The sequence below is a fragment of the Poecilia reticulata genome, chromosome 22 (genome assembly GCF_904066995.2).
Source record: "Poecilia reticulata chromosome 22, P_reticulata-male-v2, whole genome shotgun sequence".
Classification (NCBI taxonomy): domain Eukaryota; kingdom Metazoa; phylum Chordata; class Actinopteri; order Cyprinodontiformes; family Poeciliidae; genus Poecilia; species Poecilia reticulata.
In genome coordinates this window covers 241,636-262,487 of record NC_088851.1, presented here as the reverse complement: position 1 = coordinate 262,487, position 20,852 = coordinate 241,636, and the positions used below count along the sequence as shown (strand labels likewise).

Sequence of the window (20,852 nt, the reverse complement as noted above, 5' to 3'; positions counted from 1 at the left end):
TCATTGTGAAGTAAAGAGAGCAGGGAGAAAGTGGGTTTGTGTGTGTCTGCGTGTGTGTGTGTGTGTGTGTGTGGTGTGTTGTGTTGTGTTTGTGTGTGTGTGGTGAAATAAGGTTCATAGCTGTAAGGAAACAAACAGAATTGGACATTTTTAATCTTTTTTTGCACTTTAACTTGACTGTCGGGTCAAATTGACCCGAACAGTATTGATGTAACAAGTAGACGCAGGGGGGGCTGCAAATGTGTAAAATGAATAAATTTTCAATTTATATGTAGAGTTCACCTATTAAGACAAATAGAAAAAGTTTCATGCAATAAAAATACTTGCAACTATTTTAAAAATATTTTTAAACTTTGAAACGGGTCAATTTGACCCGCAACATAATTGGAGGGTTAAGAATAAAATAACTGGTGTGCTCACATATTTTATAGCCTAAAATCTCGGACGAAAGCTGGATAGAGTTGCTAACATATAGACAAATGGCACTTTCCAGTTCAGAAGGGTGCAAGGAATAAGGGTGCAAGGAATAAGGTGGATATTATGGGTGCAAGGAATAAGGTGGATATTGTGGTCTCATTTTTACACCCCAAAATTCAGAACTTTGACAAGGGGAACATGGACTTTTCAGAACCACTATAATAATACACTAATATAGTTACATTATTATATAATATATAATATACAGACTAATGTACAGACAATTAATGAAACAATCAATTTTTCTGCTTTATTGTCAAATTTTCCTGATACATGTTTCTTTCACAACAATATCAGATTCACCAATGTGAGAGTGACTGCTAAGTACCATGGGATCAAGCTGGAATACAGAGAGCACCGGCACACAGTTCTGGATCTATTGGGACAGATCAGGACCAAGCTCTGCATCTCAAAGAGACTCTTCATTTCTCCAGAGGCTGTCAGAGTGTTGCTACAAGAATGGGACGTAAGTTCTCATTAGGCTTGATATCTTTAATGCAATAAGTGCTCTGTTAATGTCTTACTGATGCTAATCATAGCTTAGATTTATTAGACATATTTTCTTTCAAAACGCAAATACCTGTTGCATTTTTGTATGGCTTCAGACAATTCCAAAAGACACCAAGCTACAAACAAATGCACAATGTGAAAATGTATAAAGTGTTCAAATCAGTTAGGAACAGTAAAAAATAGAACACATAAATCCTGAGCTTCCTGTTATTGACAGCATTCACATTTCTATTATTGTTGTTCATACAAGCCTCATCCCTGACACAATCCAGGCACTGATGGACGCAGGGACTGAGCAGTGAATACAGAACAGGTGTTTATTGAGGGATCGGCTTTTTCACAGTCGGATAGGACAGGGTCAGAGCCAGGGAATCCAAATCCAGGTCAGCCGGTTATAGATCTCAGGGTCAGACAGACGGGGTCAAAACCCAGGAAGTCCAAATCATGTGGAGTAGGTCAGGATCGGGGACAGGAAGGGCAACTGGACAGAAGGGAAGAAACAGACAGATGGGCAAATCGCTCAAGTAGCTACAGCAGACCTGAAGGTGTTACCGCTGAGGGTTTCACAACAATCTGACGCCGTGCAGGAGGAAGATCTGTCCTTATATGGTAGCAGCTGGAGATGATGATGATCAGATGTGAGTGGTCACAGCTCAGCAGCAGCTGTGACAATCCCAGATTCCCTGCAGTCTGGGTCTTTCCAGTCCTAGATCAGTGTTCACCACATAATAATTGCTTATTAGTCTTCACCCCAGCAACTAGTAAAGGTCCATCCATCCATTATCTAAAACGCTTATCCATGTAGGGTCTCAACAGGTGCTGGTGCCTATCTCAAGCAGTAAATAAGTGAGAGGCGGGGTTCACATGGGGCAGGTCACCAATCCATTGCAGGACACTCATAAAGGTGTCTGTTTTTTGAAGACATGTACCAAACAATGCTGAGGCCAATTTTTAATCATTTTGGAAAGTTTTGATTCATTCTCTTTAAGATATCAGAAAATGTAAGAATAACATATACTGAATATTTTTTACTCCTTTTTTACTAGTAGGAGCAGTGGTGATGTCACACTTTGTGTGAGAAAGCGATTGCTAAAAAATGGCTTTATTAAAGGAACTACTACTGCCTTTACCTTTTTACTTTTCTCTAACATTAAAAAATAATCCTGGTTCAGTGCTCCTGCTTTTTGTATTAACTCTTTATTGTCAAATCTCCAATCAGTCGTGGCAAATGGTCTTTCACACTGAGTGAGGTTCTGATAGGTTTCTTCATGTTAAAAGGGAATTTTCCTTCATGCTTTTGAAACATACAACTGAAAACACTGACATTGACTTTTCAAGAATTTCTCACAAGCAGTCATTTACTGCTGCTAAATGGAGCAGGAAATCCTCCAAATCTGTAATTTTTTGGAATTTACTGAGTTTCTTCGGATAGAAAACACGTGATTGCACTGTTTTATAGTTGGGATCAATTTAAATGTATGTATGACTGGACTGAATTGACTTAGTTTTCTTTTTTTTAAATATATAAACTGATTTGACTATGTCGTATTTTAAATGATACAGAATTAAAATAACACATTCTAAACATCCACCAAAAGCAGAAGTTGCGTGCTTATAAAAAACATCTTCTCTTTTTCTTGACTTCATTTAAACAATTTTAAAAAATCCATCTAGAATCAATGACTCTGGATTAACAATGTAAATATTTTCATGTCAAACATGACAAATGTTGACAACTACATACCAGAACCGACTTCTCCAGGTGTTGTGCACAGGTTGAGCCTGAAGCCCAAGCTATTGTATATTGTGTTCTAACAATATACAATTGTTAGATAAGATATATGTATTATCTACAAACCATCAGCATTGCAATGTTGTTTAGTCCCCTTGAACTCAATGTCGTACGAGTGTGCTCCTAAGAACAGGGACCATCGCTGTAGTCGCGCAGCTGACATCACTGGGACTCCTTTTCGTGGATTGAATATTGATACTAGGGGCTGATGATCAGTCACTAAGGTAAACCTTCGGCCATAGAGGTAATGGTGGAACTTTTTGATGCCCCATACTAGGCTAAGGGCCTCCCTGTCTATCTGTGCATAATTGCGTTCGGCACTTGACAGAGACCTTGAAGCAAATGCAATTGGGCGTTCAAGTCCATTATCCATTGTGTGCGACAGGACTGCGCCGATGCCATATGGGGACGCGTCACATGCTAGACGGATGGGTCTGGATGGATCATAGTGGGCAAGTAGCTCGTCAGATGTTATTAGTCTCTTTGTTTCTGTGAATGCCTTTTCACATTTTTCTGACCAATGCCATTCCACTCCTGTCTGTAGCAGCGCATTTAGTGGATAGAGCACTGAGGCAAGGTTTGGCAGAAACTTGTGGTTATAGTTGACGAGACCCAGATATGATCTGAGTTGTGACACATTTTCAGGTTTAGGTGCGACACATTTTCAGGTTTAGGTGCTTTCAGCACTGCCTCAATTTTCTCTTGTGACTTGTGCAAGCCGTGCTTGTCAATGACATGTCCGCAGTATGAGATTTCACTTTTGAAAAACTCACATTTCTCTCTCTTTGCTCGTAGGCCATACTCATTCAGCCTGGTGAGTATTTTGCTCAGGTTTTGGAAGTGATCACACGTGTTCTCAAACACGTGTGCATTAGCCTCCAATAACTGTGACAATCTTTGCTTAGGCCTATTGGTAGAGCTCTTGAGGCCTGTTGAGATATTCAGGGCTTTTATTGCATGCCAGTCAAGCTGAATTTTTCTCAGCCATTCACACCCTAGTAACGCTGGGCCTGTGGTTTTCAATACATAGAGGTCTAGCTTGTGTTTTTGGTCACCATAGACCACATCCACTTTAAGTTTCCCCTTTGGTGACACTTTTTCACCTGTGTAGGTTTTTAACATCACTGATGTCTTTTGCAGTGGTAAGTGGGACAACAGCCTGTCATAATCGGTTTCGGAGATCACTGACAAAGCTGAACCTGTGTCCAGTTCCAACTTTAGTGTCACTCCAGACACTGTAGTCGTGACCCATATTATGTTTCTGTCTTCTTTGGTTATGCTATGCAGCTCTAAGCATGACAGGTCATCGTCCTTGTCAAGTTCTTTTTTAAACTGTGTAACTTCCCCACTTGAAAAGGAATGGATGACCCCACGCAGACTCTTAATGACAGGGATTTACTCGAAGGATCAAACAGCTTGTCTTGCTTTTACTTCCATTTATTTCAGTGTATAGACATGTTCACCGTTGATCCAGAGGATTCAGGTAAAAACCTTTAAACAAACCCAAAAAATAATAATTACTAATCTGTGTAAATTAATTTCACTCAATTACAAAAGAAATGGCAAATTATATAGGTAAATACCAAGCAACAAAGTAATCAAAATTAAATACACAAGTAACTAAACTTATGTTAACTTTAAACTTAACTTTAAAGTGCATTTCAAGTTAATATTTATATTTACATTTCATACATTTCTTAACATACAAACATAACTTCTCAACATTAATAATAAATATTTATTATACATTTAGCTTTAAATTATTTTTTGAAGTTGATGATAAATTAATTAACAGTTGAACTTGGTACCAAATCCATTTCATCAACACAACAAACAACTTAATCATAAAAGTCCATCAATGAACGGCAAGTGTCACCGCCGCAATCCACCATTTCAGTTCGCTGTCACTAATGATCCGATCGGCCAAACGAATTTAGACACTTTTGCGGTCCGATTTCATATCAACACAGTTTATTTCTTACCGGCTGCCTCTCTGCTCATCAAAAGATCATCCAGTTGTACACAGGTTGGATAGGATCTGTGATTCAAAAGTCCGCAAACTCCTGTCCTCTTTGTTTGGCGGCTCTCACTTGCATTTTCTTTTTTTTTTCTTGTCTGTCCCTCTTTTAGGTCCGCGTGGAAGCGCATGGCTTTTTTTTTCTTTTTTTTTTCCATCATTTTTTTTTCTTTTCTGATTCGACTTCACAGTCCTCACTGCTGTTGTGTTGTCAGAATGTTCTGTAACTTTGTGCATTTCATTTGCTTTGGCCTTTGATTTAGGTTTAAAAGCATTGTTCTTTCCAGATTTTCCTTTTTGGGCATTGGTTTGGTCTGATTTGCATGCTCTTTCTATGTGGCCTTGTTTGTGGCATTTCCTACATGTCTTTTCTCGGAACCAGCAGTCGTTTGCATTGTGTGAGGATTTACCACACCTGTAGCATTTTTGCTTTTTCCCATTCAAGGACATTTGATGCACTTCGTTTTCTAAACTTTTCTTTTGTAGCTCCGATGCACCCTTAGCTGCTGTTTCCATTGAGATAGCTAGTTCCGAGTGCTTTCTTCAAATCTAGTACTTTTTCGGACAGTAGCCTTTTTTGTGTGCTTGTACAATGCATGCCACAGACCAATCGATCTCTCAAAGAATCGTCAAGTCCCGTTTTAAAATCACAGTGCTGCGAGAGTTTGCGCAGTTCGGCCATACACTCAGATATGCTTTCATCTTTCGTTTGATTTACTTCCGCTGAAGTAAATAGATCCGCTTTATATACTACAGGCCCTGCATGATGTGGTAATCTGCTGCACTGCGCAGAGATGCGCAACAAACGGGAGATTTAATTCAATGCTGCTAATGGGTCTTTAGTAGCTCTTTCATTTCGTTTCTGTTGAGTTTTTAATAAGCGTCACAGAAACTGTGTTGATTGGTCGAGTTTACGGGACGAGTTTCTCAGATCTTCGTGCGGCTGCACACATTAACTCTAAGTAGGCAACGCATTTGATATGGTTTGATGTGTCGTGTAACCAGAAAAATAATAATAAAAATAATAATAAAATAATATAAAATCAGCGTGATGCGTTACAGACCGGAGGGTGCAAAAGCTCCTCACCAGGCTGAACCTGCATGATGAGGTCAGCGCTGCTCGTTATCCTCAAACACTCCTGCCAACCAGGACCATAAACTTTACAGGGAAGACAGACAGAGAGCCACACGCTGGGCAGCGCGTTGAGATGTAAACGCCGCATATAATTGTTCGTTCACAAAGATAAATCATTCTCACCACTCCACAACGCGCACCTCTGAATTTGCTACAACTTATTCCTGCGGTTCACATGGAGCTGTGCAACCAGAGCTAATGCGGCGGGTTTTAAACTCTTACCTAGAGTTCTCCAAAGGATCATAATTCCTCATATGGATATTATGTAAATATCCATACAGGTCAGCCTGTGTCCAGTTTGAGTGAAAGGAGGTGCGCGCAATTCCGCTGAGGTAAAGCAGCGGCAGCGCGATAGAACTGTAACTACATTAATCATAGCTCTTCTTCTCTTTAGTGTTTGTCAGTTTCTGGTGTTGCAGCTCTATGCTGCCTTCAGGAGAATGGGACATCAGAGTATCATTCATAAAATTTCACCCACATGGCATTTATTGTGCAAACCAGAGCTTTCAGTGGAAAAATAAAAGTTGCAGGTCCTTTTAATGCCATACAAATATGAGACAGAAACATGGATTATATCTTTATATAGACCTGTCTATTGATTATAGATTAATAGTTTTACTGGACAGAAATTACAAAGAGTCAATCTGGTTCTTAGTCAAGTTCTAATGAGTCAAATTGAAAGTGTCATGGAGTCATCAGCCTCATGACATTAACACTGACATGAAAAATAATATTGAAGAAATAAATATATCAAATCTAATTAAAAACATAAATAAGTGATCAGTTCTTTACTGTTATGGTCTGTAAGATATATTTATTCTCAGTATTAGATGTGGTCTCAACAAACCCATGACATTTGAACAATATTATTTTACCTTTTATCTGGAAATAGTGTCTCTTTATTCTTGCCATACAGTCTCTGTATTAATTATTTCTCAAAACGTCTTGCCATACCAGTTTATTCCTCTGTATTTACTTTAGTTTCTTAGTTTATTCTTTCATTTTGTTCTTCATTGATTTCCATTTAGTTTCATTTGATTGGCATTATCCTCTCTTGGTTTATTGCTATGTCCACTTTAGTTTCTTTCCTTTAGTTTCGTTTATTGACACTATTCTCCATCAGTAATCGTCATTCATTACCTGCTGCTCCGCCTAATCGTCATGTGTTTCACATCATGTGTTGATTTTTCACTGTTCAGCGTCGGATTCTCTGTTTTTATGCCATAATTCACATCTAGTTCGTCGCTCCGTTTTATATCCCGCTTCTCCTGTTTCAGAGTTTTGTGCAATGTGCGCGTCTTTTCTTTTAAGCCTCTAAGGTGCAGGGCGGTCGGGAAGCGTATCGATGGGGAAAAGGCATAAACCTTTTAAAACAACGGAAACAATTTTGGTATTTTGATTATTGAAATTTAAAAGTGCTGTGGTACCGTGGTTCTTTCACCCCCGTTTCATACCGGACCACTTACAGCACCGGTGTTAACGCTAATGAAGGCTCTCTTTTGTGGTATCACCCATGGAGGGATTTCTTGATTTCTTTATTTTAATGGGTTCATTTTTAAGAGGGATACACAGTGAGGGTATCGTGATTTTAGCTACCAGTAGCAGGAGAACGGAGCTGCGCCAAGAAGCTAACAGAAGCTACCAAACACTGAATAGAAGAAGAGCTGCCATCGATACCATTGCAGCCAAGCATGATTTAATGCTACACAATACAGTTTTACAAAGTTGCTTAAAGTCTAAACTGGCATTGTTGTGAATTTAAGGTGTAAAGTTTACCTTCGACCAAACGCCCCCCAAAGGCATCCCAGCGCCCCCCTTTTGTAAAAATGTCCGCCAGCGCCCCCTGCCATCCTCTGAACACCCCCTGGGGGGCGGTACCGCCCACGTTGAGAACCGCTAGTCTAGATGTTACTTTATGATTAATTTTACAGTAAAATTACTCATGGGGAAATGGGATGACCTCGAGTAACCTCGACACAGGACAATCAAGATCAGAGCTGAAGCTGTTCTTTTTCCGACTTCTGTTTCATCTCCACAATCAGGCACATGCAGATGGGGGGTTGGGGGTGCTTGAGCACCTGCCCCTTTTGCTCCTTGCCCCCAAGTGCCCTTTTGGTCAATTTTTTTTATTTTTTTTTATTTTTTGGTATTATTTTCTAAGCCCTCTTCTGACACATAATAACATGTACTAAAATTATTTGTTTTTTGTTGTTTGTTTTTTTTGTACAACATAATAAGCCCCCCGGTCAACTTGTTACCTTTTGACCTTTTGCCTGTGACGCAGGACGCAATTCCCTCTCGCGCAGTGAGATAAGGCGGATAACTCGGATAACTGGAGCTCAACGTAGCGAACGTTCCAGATTACAGAACAGTTTTTGGTGAATTAAAAAAACACATTTTTGGTGAATAAAGTGGAGTAGACTTGCTGCTTGTCAGATGACGGAAAACGTTGAAGTATCGTTTCTGCTTCAGCTCGGAGTCGCGGTTTAAGCAGAAAGGTAATGAAATACAACAGACACTGACAGGCCTCTGCGTCTGCCTTTCTCTGAAGAACTATTGAGCGGAAGGAGACAACCAGGTGAGGAAAAACTGTTCTTATCTATCGATTCCGTATTTTTATCATACAGACATTAGGCTGTTGTTGTTGTTGTGCTATTAGCTAGCTGATAGCTAATGACTTTGCTAGCAAAGCTAGATAACTAAAAGGCTTGTTGCCTGCATCTTTATTGATAGCAGTCATTCTTCAGTATCGCTTATGCAATAGGGGCACATCACCCGTCCAAAACCAATCATCTCCATAATGGAAATATGTCTTCTAATTTCCTTTGCTGCATAATGTACATGGCAATTATTCCGGCGTTAGGTAAATATATCTTGAAGGAGAATAGCACTTCAATAAAAGACCAACAAGGATATTCATTTAGAATTAAAAATAACTCACCCTGAATTATCATGATAGATGTATGTAATAAAAGTGTTATTAATGAAGGGGGGAAAATCTCAACCCAGACTTTAAGTACGTTTAGGGTCTGGTTCGCAGAGTATGAAGTTTTATTTGTTTTTTTTCCCCCAATTATTTAATGAAATTTTTTTTGAACCTCAGTTAAGTAAAATTAAATTGTAATCAAAATTTTTGGAATTGTAATTTCTTTTTAAAAACAAAATGTTTTGTTTAAATAACTTTTTTCTAAATTAACTCATTTTTGTCTTGTGAACTTAAGTTATTTGCCAAAAATAAACTTTTATTTGCACACATAAATATTTTGTTGCGATTTTGGGCCCAGCCCACGACGTCATGTGAGAAAAAAAGTTTTTAAAGCAAAACTCAGTAGGTTTTTCTCATGGTGACATGCATTAACAATTAAATTTTTGATTTTGTTTTTTTCGTTTTTCTGCAGTTCCACGTTAAAGTTTGATGCAGCTCTGCTTTCCTGAATGGACCGTCTTCATCTCCACTGCAAGTGTAGCAAACAGGCAGCTCTTTTTTTATATAGATTTACAGTACACTATAAAGCTGCATTGTGCCTTTGTTTATATTTTTAATAGTGTAATTCTGTAAAGACAAAATATGTCTGGTGGTCTAGCTCTGATTTACATGTCCTGCTAAATTGCGGGTTTGAATATGGCAATACTTCCTTATAACAAAATAGACCTGCAGAAAGAAATTACTAATACAATATCTTACATATGCATAGTTGTATGCTTTATATAGAGATTTTCCTTAGCTTTGATTGTATATCTCTCAATTTTGTTAATTGTCATTGTTTATTAAACTGAAAGCTGAGAGGCTTTGTTAATATTCTGTCCTAGAATGCAGTTAGATGTGCCCTTTTTTTTTTGAGCACCTGCCCCTTTAGTGGGCTCTGCACGGCCCTGTCCACAATGTCTGTGTTTAGATGTTACAAGATGCCCCGATTTGCTGAAGATATGTTCTTTCTGAATGTGAATGAATCGGGAATGTATTCATTCTGACACAGTGGTCCCCAAACTTTTTCCTGTGACGGCCACATAACTTTTCCCTTCTCTGGTGGGGGGCCGGAGTCAGTTTGTAACAGAAAAAGTGTTACACGTTTATCACCTGCGCTGCCGGAAATTGTTGACGGGAGGGGGGGGGTTGAAGGTCGAAACTGTTCAGCGGGGTGTGGGGGGTGCGCACTTCTCGATTGATTTTTACCCAGAAAGCACATGGGCAAAAAACGTTAGTGAAACGGTCACTGGGACTGACTAGTATATATTCCATTGAGGGAAAGTAACTTTAACATATGAATTCCTCATATGTTAACATAAAGGCTCGTTTTGAAGTATAAGCTGCTACTTACAGGCATTGCTTCGAAGAATTCGACCTGGAATGCGGCTTTCATAACAAACGTGTGTTCATCTGCTCTACTGTTAGCAAACAACCGTACTGATTAAATAACATAAAAGTCAAGCAGTACCCTAAAAGTCCACAGATGGCAGCAATGCACCATGCAAAACAAAACACCCACAGTTTACAGGACACACTTCCTGCTAAAGAGCCCCATGGTGGTTGAAAAAAAATCCACATATAAACCGGAAAAATACAATATATGAAATATATGAAAAAAATTGGATCCGGCCCGCGGGCCACAGTTTGGGGACCACTGATCTGACAGAAAGAACTGTCAGATCATTTTATCCTTCACTTTAACCTGTGGCTACCCATATGTCTCAGAAGAACCAGCAGACTGAACACCTGCCTATTCTGTGTTGCCAGTGGAGTATAAATAAATTTGTAATGTAATGTACACTTTCACTTTTTGTGTATTTTAAGTGAACTATCTCAATCTGAAGTATTAGGGTATTAAGAGATGTAAAGAAATAAAAATAATTTAGTCTGTTACATTTTTTTCACACTGCTGTACCTGAGAGTTAAAATATTACACTGTAATAAATATTTTATTGAAGTAAAAAAATACGTAGCTAAAGTTTGATAATTGCTAATTTATCAAAGTTTGTTTTTACAATAAAAATGCCAAAAAAATTTAAATGAAGTTACGTTTTTTTTTTCTTCATAGCTTGAAGAAATGGAAGATATGAAGGAATGCACAATGAATCATGGAATTAATATTTTCATTGTGTGTGTGTTCATCAAAGCCTCTATAAAAATGATCAGAATTAGTTGCATCAAATGTAAACATTGTGCCCCAAAACAATTAAATAATTATATAAAAAAGTTTCAAACATTGTGTTCAGTGGGGGGGGTTTCCGCAAGTTTTTTGATTACTAATCATAGTGTGTGAGAGAGAATGTGTCAGTGACTTTCATTGACTTAAAATACTTTGGAGAACTGCGCTTTATGAAGTTCAGTCCATTTACTTGTATTAGCCGATTCCCCACTTTCAAAATGGCGTATCGCAGCAACGTACTTATTTAAGCGATAACTTCCGGTTCAAAAGCAAAAAGCAGTGTTGTCCAATCAGCGATTTCTCAGGTCTCCCGCTTGGATATACCTCTTCCGTTTTTTTAATGCTGTTGTGTTTTTCAATTTGTTGAAGTGGTATGTACCTCAGGGCCACCGTATGTAACTAATGTTTATTAAAAACTTGAAATTGTGTTTATATGTGTATTTTGTGTGAATAAGACTTGATGCTAGACTAGATTTATAACCCTAACCCGTTTTGATGATCACAGGAAATAAACAAACAGGAACTCCCCTCTTTGCTTGAAGCTGCACTTCGCAAACTAAAGCAGATTTCTGAGAAATATTCAAGCAAATCTGCTCTCAGTAAGTAAGAACTAATGGGTGGAACATAGCATTTTTCCTGGAAGTATTTAATCTCTGTTGATCTTTACTTCTCAGCTTCAGATTATCACCACGTGATTCAGCAGGTGAAGCAACTTGAGGAGAACACTGTTGTTGTTTTGGAGGAGGTGTCATCTGCCAAGATTCTGATGGGCCGGATTCTGTCTGCCTGGGACTCATACATTGACTGTTTGAGTTCCCTTCAGGCTTGGCTTGAACAGAGCTCTGCAATGCACAATCAAGGCAGAACATTAATGGTAATACACTCAAACATCTAGTTTGGAATTATATGATGGTATCAGTTCAAACCAAATGACTCTTACTTGAAGTGAATATTAGATCTTAGATTAGGATGCACTGACAAGAATTTTGTGTTCAATTTCTTCTTCATGCTACAACTGCATCCACTAATAAAGTATCATTAGCGCAATTTGGTAGCACTGTGCTTTGGGTTCTGACTGAAAACAGGTCAGATATTTTAGTTTCTGATCGGCTGGTTACTGACCAACTGAGCTGAAAACTGTTTACAGCCTGAAGTTTGTTCACTGACGCTGGCTTTAAGTTAATGGCTAAGTTAATCAGCACCTGCACAGATGTAGCAGTAGAAATCCATATGTATCTACACTGTAAAAAAAAAAACTCAGTAAATTTATGATAAAAAATACCAACAGTTCCTGACCGTAATATCCGAAACATTTTATTACCATATATGTGGAATTACCGTAAGTCAACACTGCAAAAAAACTCAGCAAATTTTTGGTAAAATAAAAATTGTAAAATACCTACAGTTACTGACTGTAATATAAAAAGCATTTTATTATCATAGAAAATGCATGGAATTACCATAACTCAATAAACGTATATTTCAAGTAATTTTAACAGTCATGAAATGTAGAAAACACAAAAATCTATTGTAAAAATCTAATTGTAAAATTCTTTGAAAAATATTGTAATATTTCCAGTAGTTAATTACCCTAACATTAATGGTACGAATCGGCCAAAATTACAAGTTTCTCTAATATTATCTATGACGTAAAACCGTAAACCAGACTTTTACAAAGATTAGAATGCTGGTGTGATATTTTGGTTTTTAAAAAAAATTATTAATAATGCCTTTTTAATATCAAACTGAAATCTCAAATGTAGTCCAGGAATCGAACTGGTGAGCCACCAATTGCTAGGCAAATTCCTACCGGACTTTGGACAGGTGGCCTGTGAAGAGACAAACAAAAGAAGGGGGAGGGGAAAGAAATACACAAACAGCCTGGCAGGCATGTAACACTAAGAATATCAAATATATTTAAAATTTAACTGAAGATATGAATATATAATATACAATAAAATACAATGACTTAAATCTTATTGCATAGACTAGGTTATCAAATTAATCTGTCAACTACGTTGCCTGTAGGGATTGTCTAGCAGGTGTCGGTATTCAGTGACACAGTATCGACAGAGTTTCGACCCACAGTTTTGCTATGGGTTGAAACGCTTCATGTGGCCTCATCTACCCATCACTACCCTGTCGTACTATTTTTCACCAATTTCGTCATAATCCATGTAACAGTACTGCTGTGGTTCTATAATGACAATAAAGATTCTTATTGTTAGTTGGTGTGATTTATTTTCAGGTGCACTCAGTAGTCTGGAAATTGTGATGCATGTTTTACACATTCCTTATTTCAAACAATAGAACATTATGTAAATAATTATCTCAAACAAATTTGATGGGTTTTTTTCTAAAATGCATGCATATCATTACAATTTTATAAGCATTTTAGACCTAAGTAGTAAAAAAAAAAAAGAATCTGTTACTTGGAAAACAAATCTGTTAGATCACATAAGAACAGAGTTTACAGTTGCTTATAATCTTACCAGCAGCTGGACACACAACTTTGACATGACCAGTGGTACACTTTCCTTTCTACTGGTAGAGTATTTCTCATCTCTGCTGCTGCATGGTTTTCTACAGGTAACATCTGAGTCCATGAGGGAGTGGGGCTCTAGGCACGCCCATTTGAATGAGGTGGCTAATTTCCTGATGGAGTCAACAGACCCTCAGACCAGTAGGGGTCTGGCAGAAGAGCTATGGAAACTCAACAAGCACTGGGCAGAGTGTGTCAAAGAAAACACTTTGGTAAGTCATCCAAGAAACAAAATGTGATTTGTAATGTTCTATATCAGGGGTGGGCAATCCTGGTCCTTGAGGGCCAGTGTCCTGCAGCTCTTAGACGTCTCCCTGGTCCAACCCACTTGAATCCAACAGTTGAATCACCTCCTAAATGCAGTCAGGTTCTCCAGAGTCCTGCTAACAACCTCATTATTTGACTCAAGTGTGTTGAAGTAGAGACACATCTAAAAGTTGCAGGAGACTGGCCCTCCAGGCCTGGAGTTGCCCACCCCGTTCTAGATTCACATGTTGTTTTTAACTTACAAATGACTGTTGAATTGTGCCACTCACGGTGGCAGTATAAAAAGTATGTTGTACTTTCATTGAGATTTTTTCTTTTTCAAAACTTCATTCCTGCTTTTCTGGAATGAAAGTCAGGAATTTTTGGATAACTGTTTCTTATTTTGGATACTGTGTATTTTGAGGGTGGCGGGGCAGTATGAGTTCGCCCTGCAATCAGTGGATTGTCCTCATTGTTTGCATCCCTGGGCAAGACACTCAACCCACCTTGCCTGCTCATGTTGTCGCTTCTGTCAGTATTTACGAAGAGAGTTCACCAGTGTTATTTTGGTAGCTGTTAATATTCCACCCTCAGCTGTTGCTGATAATGCATGTGATAACATCAGTTCCATAGTTGCTAAGATACAGACAAAACATCCTAATGCATTTGTCCTAATGCAATATCTGGTGATTTTAATCATGCCTCACTCTCTTCTACACTGCCAGCGTTTCACGAGTTTGTCAGCTGCTTCACTCGAGAAAAGAAGGCTTTAGATTTGCTTTACGCTAAAGTCAAGGATGCGTATGTCTCCAAACCATGACCTCCTCCATGGAAAAGGGATCATAATCTTGTTTTTCTCTGCTCTGGATACACACCCCTTGTGAAGAGATTACCTATTAGGAAGATGGCTGTTAGGAAGTGGTCACAGGAAGCAGAAGAGGCCCTACATGGTTGTTTTGAAGCAACTGATTGGAGTGCTATTTGCCAGGGAGATGGAGATGACATCGGTGCCATGACTGAGTATGTGACCAAATACATAAACTTTTGTGTGGACAGCGTTGTCCCTACTAGAACAGTGAAATGCTTCCCAAATAATAAACCCTGAACTAAAGGAACTACTAATCGAGGAAAAAAAAGAGCCTTTAGGGAACAAGTCAGGGAGTTGAGGAGTATACAGAACCAGCTGAAACTCAAGATTAGAGACAGCAAGGAAGAAAGACAGCAAGCACAGGAAGAAGCTGGAGTCTACTCTACAGGTCTACTCTAACATCAAACTGACTTATAGAGCCAAACAGGATAGTCATCTGATGCAGTCTGACCACGTCACTGTTTTTGATTCCTGCATATACCCCCCTGAGAAAATCTGAACGTACCACGATGAGAATCATCACAAGCTGACCTGACGATGGCTCTCTGCAGCTGCAGGATTGACAAAGTTCTATGTTACATCAAGATCTGTACTGGCAATGTTACAGGGAAAAAAATTATCTGGATCTTCTCAAGCAAGACGGCATGTTTTAAGACTTCTGCAGCCCTCAACAGTTTTATTTCCAGGACTAACATGGATTTAACTATACCTAAGAGTGATGCGTAGGACAGAAATTTCAATTTCCCTACAGGAAAGTTTCTATCTGTCTATCTGTCTGTCTGTCTGTTTGCTCTCTCACACACTCTCTCTCCTCAGGAGTACACAAAAGCGCCCACTGCAGATTTGCCAACCAACTCTCAGGATCTCCAATATTTGATAAGACAGGCTACTCTGATTCTTAAAGAGCCTCTAGAAGTAATGGCAGGTCCTTTGAGAGTGCACAGGAATCACTTACAGGTCACACCAACAGAGACATCACCCGTACATTGCAGAAAATGTTCATTTGCTTTCTTTTCATTTTCTAACAACATGTCCTCAACTAAAATGTATTTCCCACACCATTAGTTCACACTAAGGAAGATAAAAGAAGTAAATCTTGGGACTCTTGAGCCATCTGCAGAAAGTCCACTGGATCAGCTTCAGAAACTTAGACATGCTATACCTGAAGTAAGAATGAGTATACTTGCATTTGTCTTTTTGATATTTTCTATGTTTATTTTTCGCAGTTTTCTTTCATAAATATTACATATGACAAATACAAATATGTTAAGATAACACTGTCCTTAATTATTTTTGCATCAGGTGATGCAAACCTTATTTGAAGCTGAACAAGTTTGTGCAGAGCTCCAGCATAGTGTGTCTGGGTTGGACACAAGACTGGCTGAACTTCTACTCTGGGAAATGGAGGCCAGGGAGCTGTATGAGGTGCTGAGAGCCAGAGATCAACAACAAAAACTACAGGGCCAGGACCCAAGAGCTAGGGTATGATGCCCCATGGAACAAAAATGTATTCTACCTTAAGGTCTTTTTTGAGAAAAACTTATGCTTATTATGCAACATTTGCATTTGCAGGTCGTCATTTCCCGAGGTCTACAGCTGGAGGGCCAGGTGGTCACAGAGGAGCAAGACCTGCAGGTCATATTTATGACTATTCAGAAAACTACACCTATCCAGTACCTTTATGCCTCTGCAATGCAGAAGCGAGTTCAAAATGCTGTTGCCCAGTCCCAGGCCAGTTGTTTTTCCACAAATGTACATTGACTTACAGGCTACAAAACAGATGTTTTCCTAATGTATGTGTTCAATTCCAGGAAGCTATTGGTTTGCTCAGTAGTCTCGGTACAAGAAGGAACAAAAGCCCCCCAGAAGCTAGTCCTCCATCAAAAATTTTTATTCAGGCTAAAATAATGCCTCAACACTTGAAGCTGTCAGAGACAAGGATGCCAACTCATCAGTCAGAGACAAATGACATTTCAAATCACAGTGAAGTCTCTGTGCCAAAGATAGTTGTACAAGAATTCAGAGCAGAAAAGATAACGTCTCCATCAATGCCAAATACCTATGCACAAGTTGTAATACAGATAGAGAGCCAAACTCAGACTTGCCAAGATGCCAATGCACAAAAACAACAGACAATTCAAGATACTAGTCGGATACCTCAGCAGCAACCACAACAACAGGACCTTAGCAAAAAACATGAGCAAGAAAAACAGCAGCCATTTAAATATGAACCAGAGCAAAAACTAGAAGATAACAAAGAGCAAGAGGTGAATCTAGAACAACCACGACCATGTCAGGATAAGCAAGAGGAACAAGACGGTCTTGGAACAATTTGCCAGTTTCAAGTGAAACAGCACACACTCCCAATTGTAAAAGAAGAAACACTTTTTAAACAGACAGCTAAGGAGATTTTATATCAGCAACCAGCTCCAAAGAAAAAATCTCTGAGTTCACAAGAACTTCAGAGCAGAAAGGCTCAGGCCATCAAGAACCGTCCATGGCTTCAAAAAGCAACCCGTTCAGAAAAGAAAAGTCCAGCTGCTTCTCAAAAACAAGATTCTACATATGATCCTCTTCAAATGAGACAGATCAAATCACAGTTAAAAAGAGAAACAAAAAGTTCTGCTCCGTTAATGTATGTTTCGCAACACACGTTAACTGGTAAGACACCCCCTGAATCCCAAGTGAAAGTGACTAGGCAAACACAACAACAAAAAAAACAATACCAGTCTGCAAGGGAAGGGCAGCAACAAAAAAAGCTGTCTCAAGACTATAAAAAACAACCACACCCACCTGTTAGACAGATAGAACCTGATTCGGGCACCAACAATAAATCTCAGATCCAGTCTTATACAAAATCACATGTCATAAATCAGTCAGAACCAAATGTACAGGTTAATCTTCAGTCTGTACCCCAGGTTCAAATCCAGTCCAGAAGTTTGGTTTATTCTTGTGTAGATAGTCCACAACCACCAACAACCATGTCCCAAACCAGAATCAGTCAGTCACAGAAACAATTACTTCCACAATCCCGCAATCACTTTCAAACAAGTGTCCTTTGTGGACCTCAACGTCCCTTGCATATCCCTGCAGGGACTACAATCAGACCCACGTCCCCTAATCAGGCACCTCCACCAGGTTTTATCCAGCTTCCCGTGCCATCCCACATTCAGCTTTGTAGTCATTTACAATCTTGGGCTCCTGTTAGACCCCCTTCTCCTAAGCCACTAACAACTGACAGGCCTGAAACCCAAGGGCAGCAAAGTATGACTCAATCTCTCCCTCAACCCCAGTTGAACAAATCACAGCTTTTCGCTCATTCAGTGTGCCAACCTCAAATCCCAGCAAATTTGGGAGATCAAGTTCCCACATCTCCTCAAGCCATTTCCAAGTCAATTATCCAGGTTCAATCCCAACCTCAGCAAAGAGTAAATGTTCAAACTGATACTTTTTCTATTGACCAGGCTCAGAATATTACTCAGCCAATGGCTCAGCCACCAATTTGTCATGAGGCCCAACATGTAGTCTGTTTTCAAGATCATTCAGCTTCAGATCCCACAACTCTCAGTCAGTCACCAGCCTTTCACCAAGGTTTTTATTCTCCATGCCAACTGCAGGCATGGCCACAAGTTAGACCCTCAACCCAAATGTCTGTTCAGCATCTTCAAGCTACAACTCAACCTTTCCTTTGCCCTGAGATTTATCCTAAGCCTCGGTTTTCAGCTCAGCAGTGGGCAAAATACCAAGAACTACAAAATCAAGCAATTTCCCAACAAAAGCACCCAGTTTCACAAAGGTATTCCCAGCAAATTGCTCAAGGTTCACATTCTTGGGGATATTCAGCAGCTCATATTTTGCCACAGTGGCCACAGCAAGGAACTCAGATCAGCTCCCATGCGTATGTAGTGGATCTATCCGGTACTCAGCCTCAAATTAGTCCCCAGAGAAATACTCAAGCCTGGACTCAAACCCATCCCCAAATAAGTTCCCAGAGTCAAGTCCTTCTCCAAAAGCAACATCACTCTCAACCTCAGATTCAAACTCAAATACCTCTACCACCATCACCACCAGACCAAGCTCAGTCACAGTTCTCTACACAGAACCAAGTACACAATCTTCAAGGCCAGTCCCAAACACACACCCAGACACAGCTACAAAGTAAACTTCCTGCTAAGAATAATCAGCCAACGCCTAATCCTCTCTTTCAGCAGCTCCCTCCCCAATCCACACACTTCCAGGTCCTGTCGCACCCAGTGATTGAAATAAAAATTGTGACACCTCCCCAGCCCAAACCTCTGGGCCAGGCAGAGTTGGATCAGGCAACTCTGTTTGAATTGTCAGTTCAGTCAAAGGGACAATCATCAGCCCAATTAAAGACAAAACCCATACGTGACCCTATACCACTAATTGCTACAGCAACAACAATACTCAATGCAGAAACTTCGCAAAGCAAGAAGGAGCAGACACCGATCACATTAGAAACAGTGGCATCATCACAGGCCAAGGTTCGATCACTACCTGCACCTGGTGTTGTGTCTGCCATAGAACCTGTAGTTGAACATCAGGTGCAAAAAAGGTCTGTGGTTCTGTCCCCACAAAATCCTGATGTAGAATATACACAGCAGTCCAATGTGGTGACAAGAACTTCATCACAACCAACAGCTCAGTCACAGATTCAACACAGTGTTCAATCAGTGACTGAACTTAAGGTGCAATCATCACTAATACTCAAGCCTAAAATCCAATCTCCAATACAAACCCAGCAGAATATTCAGTCACCAAAGTTGACCAAGGCCCAAAATTCAGCACAGTCCAGGGTTCAATTGTCCCCTCAGACAAGTCAACCAGTGTCAGCACTCACTTCTCAGATTCATGTGGAATCTCTGGATCTCTTCACTAAACCATCCTCTCTAGATCAAGCACCTTCCCAGGCCTTCACAGAGGCCTACGTGAAGGCCCAGGCTCTGGCCAGGAATCACTTCGAGGAGGCCAAGCATTGCCTGCAAGCACACATTATGGAAGCCATCTCTGTCTTCAACGACAAGCACCTGACAGTTGAGCAAGCATCAGTAAAAGAGGTGAATAGATTTTATTTGCATAATACAGCATATAGGTAATATATAAACACACAGATTATTTTTAGTGAGAATATACTGCTTTGTCTCCCTGTATTAAAAAATATTTTGATCTTTTCAGTGTGTGCAATATTAATGCTGCAAAGTCAGCTAGAAATGCCATACTTGTTGGCTAATATATTCATATGAGTGGCAGTTTAGGACAAAAACTATGTTTCATCTCACACACTACTAAAAACTCATACACACACACAAAATATTAAAATTGCACTAAAATGTCACACACATATACCATTTTTCTCTCACATGCATACACAAAATACAAAAATTGTGCATATACACTGCTAAAATATGACATATGCCAGTCCCAAACACATTATGCATACATTTTTCTTTCACGCATACACATTGGCTATGTAGAAACTCTGTAAACTCTGTACATTTCTTTTACACTTGAAGAGAGGTTTAAAAGTGCACAACCAGGTAAAAGGTATGTTCTGATTTGTAAAAAAGAGGGAATTTTTCAACCAAGGCTTGTCAAAGTATGGTTATACCACATTTATTGGGTTTACCTCTTTAATCAGCATAAAAGCATCTGCTGGTTTTCACTGATGAGACTTTCCTACATTTTTCCTAAGGAGGCTCTGCAGAGTCTTGACCCAGAGTTACTTGCGGAATTCCTGAGAGCAGCCAAGGGAATGGAGGCTTTCTGTACTCAGTCTCAACTCAAATTGATGGAATTCTTCACTCAGTCTGTCCAGTCACAGTGGGAGGTAGGTTATAACAAGAATTGCTCATACTCTTCATTGTGATTTTAACCCTCCCACAGAGGAGACTGTCACACCGAGGAGACCATCAGTTCCAAAAAAACCCTCAAAAACGCACAAAGGGCCAGTGCGACTTTGTCGGACCTTGCACAGAGCAAAAGTTTGTGGCGTCCAAATGTCCCCATATGTTAAGACTGCCAGGGTATTAGCCAACCTTGCATTTGTGTTTCTGGTTTTTAATTATCCATCCATCCATTTTCTTTCACCCTTGTCCCT

The 20,852-nt window shown here is 39.5% G+C and overlaps 1 protein-coding gene across 2 annotated transcripts in view; it reads left to right on the top strand.

Moving 5' to 3' along the window:
• The window catches only part of LOC103458066 (uncharacterized), a 243,167-nt gene that overhangs the window by 104,900 nt on the left and 117,415 nt on the right, over positions 1-20,852 (top strand). For both annotated transcript variants that reach the window (XM_081603523.1, XM_081603524.1), the window contains exons 16-25: positions 775-943; positions 11,584-11,677; positions 11,753-11,952; positions 13,668-13,832; positions 15,551-15,691; positions 15,800-15,901; positions 16,037-16,216; positions 16,307-16,465; positions 16,546-19,812; positions 20,448-20,582. In XM_081603523.1, coding sequence (XP_081459649.1) covers positions 775-943; positions 11,584-11,677; positions 11,753-11,952; positions 13,668-13,832; positions 15,551-15,691; positions 15,800-15,901; positions 16,037-16,216; positions 16,307-16,465; positions 16,546-19,812; positions 20,448-20,582 — 4,612 coding nt within the window. The remainder of the gene's footprint in view (positions 1-774; positions 944-11,583; positions 11,678-11,752; positions 11,953-13,667; positions 13,833-15,550; positions 15,692-15,799; positions 15,902-16,036; positions 16,217-16,306; positions 16,466-16,545; positions 19,813-20,447; positions 20,583-20,852) is intronic.